Source organism: Solanum tuberosum, unplaced genomic scaffold (genome assembly GCF_000226075.1).
Source record: "Solanum tuberosum cultivar DM 1-3 516 R44 unplaced genomic scaffold, SolTub_3.0 scf00060, whole genome shotgun sequence".
Classification (NCBI taxonomy): Eukaryota; Viridiplantae; Streptophyta; class Magnoliopsida; order Solanales; family Solanaceae; genus Solanum; species Solanum tuberosum.
Window position 1 is genome coordinate 2,065,854 of NW_006238985.1, and position 3,082 is coordinate 2,068,935.

Genomic DNA, 3,082 nt, shown 5'->3' on the forward strand with positions numbered 1-3,082 from the left:
CAACTTTGGTCGAATTTGTTGTTGCGATACTAAACTTTCATGAGGACCTATTACCTCCCTAGACTATTTAATACCGTATTTTTTACCCCCTGAACTATTTAATAGTGTATTTTAAAGGTATATATGTGCCACGTGGACACATTACTATTTATAATTTTGCATTATTTTTTATGTCCACGTGGGCAAATATATATGTTTAAAATACGGTATTAAATAGTCTAGGGAGGTAATAGGTCCTCATGAAAGTTTAGTATCGCAACATCAAATCCGACCAAAGTTGGGGTTATTTTCAGACTCTTATCCCTTAGTTTTACATTGGTTTAGACAATTAAAATACATAATCTAATTTTAATTTTCTTTAATATTTAGTCATGTAACTAATACTTATTAAACTTAATTTTAGCATGATTTAGTACTTTTAAATTATGATCATTTTCATTACGACTTGTTAATTTGCAATATTTGTTTTACACAATTTCATATTATTATTATTTTGGGATATTTTAGTGTCATTAATCATATCATATTGTGTTATATTTTTAAGAAACATCTTAGATAGTTGTATTTTGGTAGGACTAAAGAAATATTTGAAGTACAAGTAAATTATATGTTGTGTATGAATACTTTATCGGAAAAACCCGAAACAACCCGAAAAACCGAAAAACCCGAAAAAACCCGAGGTTGAAAAACCCGAGTTTTATTGGTTTGGTTTGGTTCATAAATTTAAAAATCCGACACAAATGGTTTGGTTTGATATTTGAAAAACCCGAACCAACCCGGCCGTGTACACCCCTAGAAAAAGGTTATTCCTCCCAATAATTCTCAAATGGGAAGATAAAATAAGTGAATTGTAGTGAGGTCTAGCAGATAAAAAGTATTACATGATTCATCATTATATTAAACCTCAATATGAATAGAATTATCTAATAATAAGATTAATCATCATGTGTTTTAGGCTTGAGAGTAAGCCTGATCATTTATCAATAGCTTAATATACGGATACACATCTCATCATCATGTTGTTCATCCATATGATTCACATATTTCCTTCTAAAAAATGATGCAAGTATCTAGTTACATTTAACTCTACTTCTTACTCCTAAATCTACACCAAAACACACCTTCCAGCTCATATAATCTATATAAATGAAAATACTAGCTTGAGAGAATTAAACACAAAGAAAGCATAAAAAGTATGGAACTGTATCAAACAAATCCAACTAACAATGCTTTGAGATATTTCTCCATCATCAATAAAAATCATGTTTTGTATTCAAGTGACAATTGAATGGAAATTCATTAAACATGAAATTAAATTATTTCTTTACTATAAACTTTATAACAAATTAAAAAAGTTCTTTCAAACTCCATGAAGTTTCCACTAAAAATACATCTTATTAGGATGTAGTTATTGTAGGCTAATATTCATTGGTCGGGACACTTTGCCTTCCGTGAATAAATTAGCGGCAATTTACTTATTGCCTCTATATAATTGCCACTAAAATCCCTTCTTGTTGTAGTGAAAACATCAAAGATACAAACTTTTAGAAATCAAATGGAGAAAATACATAACAAGAGAACCCCACTTTCGGTAACTAAAGGAAAAAAACTGTATAAAGCAGTAAAGCAAATCAAGCATATATGCAAATTTGGATCAAGATACAAACTTTAACAACTCAATTCAGAAAAATAGAAAAATAGAAGAACCACTTTATGTAATTAAAGGAAAAAAACTGTATTAAATACATAAAGAATACAAACCTGCGACTCAATCGGATCATCAAGCAGTCCTTCAATAAAATCTTGAGTATTATAAAGAGCAATATCTTCGGTGTCACAATGGGCAGTACCAGATGTGCCCTACAAAAATATATAAATAGTTATTTTGAAATATTTATATTAGTTATTAATGTTTTCAGTTTATATTTAATTGTCAATGCTTACCGCCATATCAGGTATATAATCTCCAAATGACATATCTAATAAATTCATTGATGTCTGAACGGGCCAAATTGATGGATATGCAAATCATTGACCTCTACTCCCGCCTCTGCCTCTATGTCTGGAGGAATAAGTATACCACCGGCGCCACGTCCTAGAGCACGTCCTCGTGCTCTACCTCTATGCCCCCCACGTCCTCGTTCTCGTCCATCTACACGTCCATGTCTGGGTCCTCTGGCACGTACATGTTCAAACAAAGGATCTCCCTCAAAAAATGGCTCTCTAAATTGTATTCCGGCCTCAAGCAATGTATCCCGAACAATCTGAGATACCTCTTCACCATGTGAAGCTAAGGTTGTGTCTCTCTGCCACTGTAATGCAAGATTGTGCAACTTAAATAGTCCTCTAGACATCGCAATGCTAGTACCAGCGGAATGAACAAAGCCTGACGGTACATCAACCTCTAATGCAGGCTTACCAATAAGCAACCTTCCATACCACATGTACCACAATTTATACCCTGCCCCGCTAGTACCATCATCTACCTCAACCCGCTAAACTCTGATGTCGATTACCCCAATCACGAAAATATTTATCCAACATGTCAAGAACCTCCGATCCAAGCCTCATACGTTGATCATGCACGTGGTGGTTGGTTCCCCAACTAGGAATCGCAGGTACATGTTGGGGACAACCAAACTGACGCATCACTCTATCAGGTGCGTGCACTTCAACAATCTCTAGGCAAAGCATAGGAACACATGCCATCCATAAAGGCTCATCTACCGTACAACAACGAGGCAGTGTATGTAAAATCTCATTATACGATGTCCATCGAAACTATTTTTAAAATTATAACAATTAGATAAAATACAACATTAACCGCTTAGTATATAAATAAAATTATTATTGATTTACTTTTATATAATTTACTTTTATATGTAGTTTATATATATATATATATATATATATATTTTAAAACTAGTAAAGAGTTGCAAAAATTATTTGATGTACCTAATCCTTCGTCATGCGGTCTAGTTGATCTCTAATCGGGATAAGAACATGATCTGACTCAGTATCCCTATCAACTCCACGCATCCATCGCCTAGCATATGGAAGTAATACATCACCATCATGCGGC

At 33.5% G+C, this 3,082-nt stretch overlaps 1 protein-coding gene across 1 annotated transcript in view; it reads right to left on the reverse strand.

The window, feature by feature from the left end:
• Positions 1-2,487: 2,487 nt before the first annotated feature.
• Positions 2,488-3,082, reverse strand: part of LOC107060110 (serine/threonine-protein phosphatase 7 long form homolog) — a 1,679-nt gene continuing 1,084 nt past the window's right edge. Inside the window, exon 2 of the mRNA XM_015307496.1 lies at positions 2,488-2,781. Coding sequence (XP_015162982.1) covers positions 2,488-2,781 — 294 coding nt within the window. The remainder of the gene's footprint in view (positions 2,782-3,082) is intronic.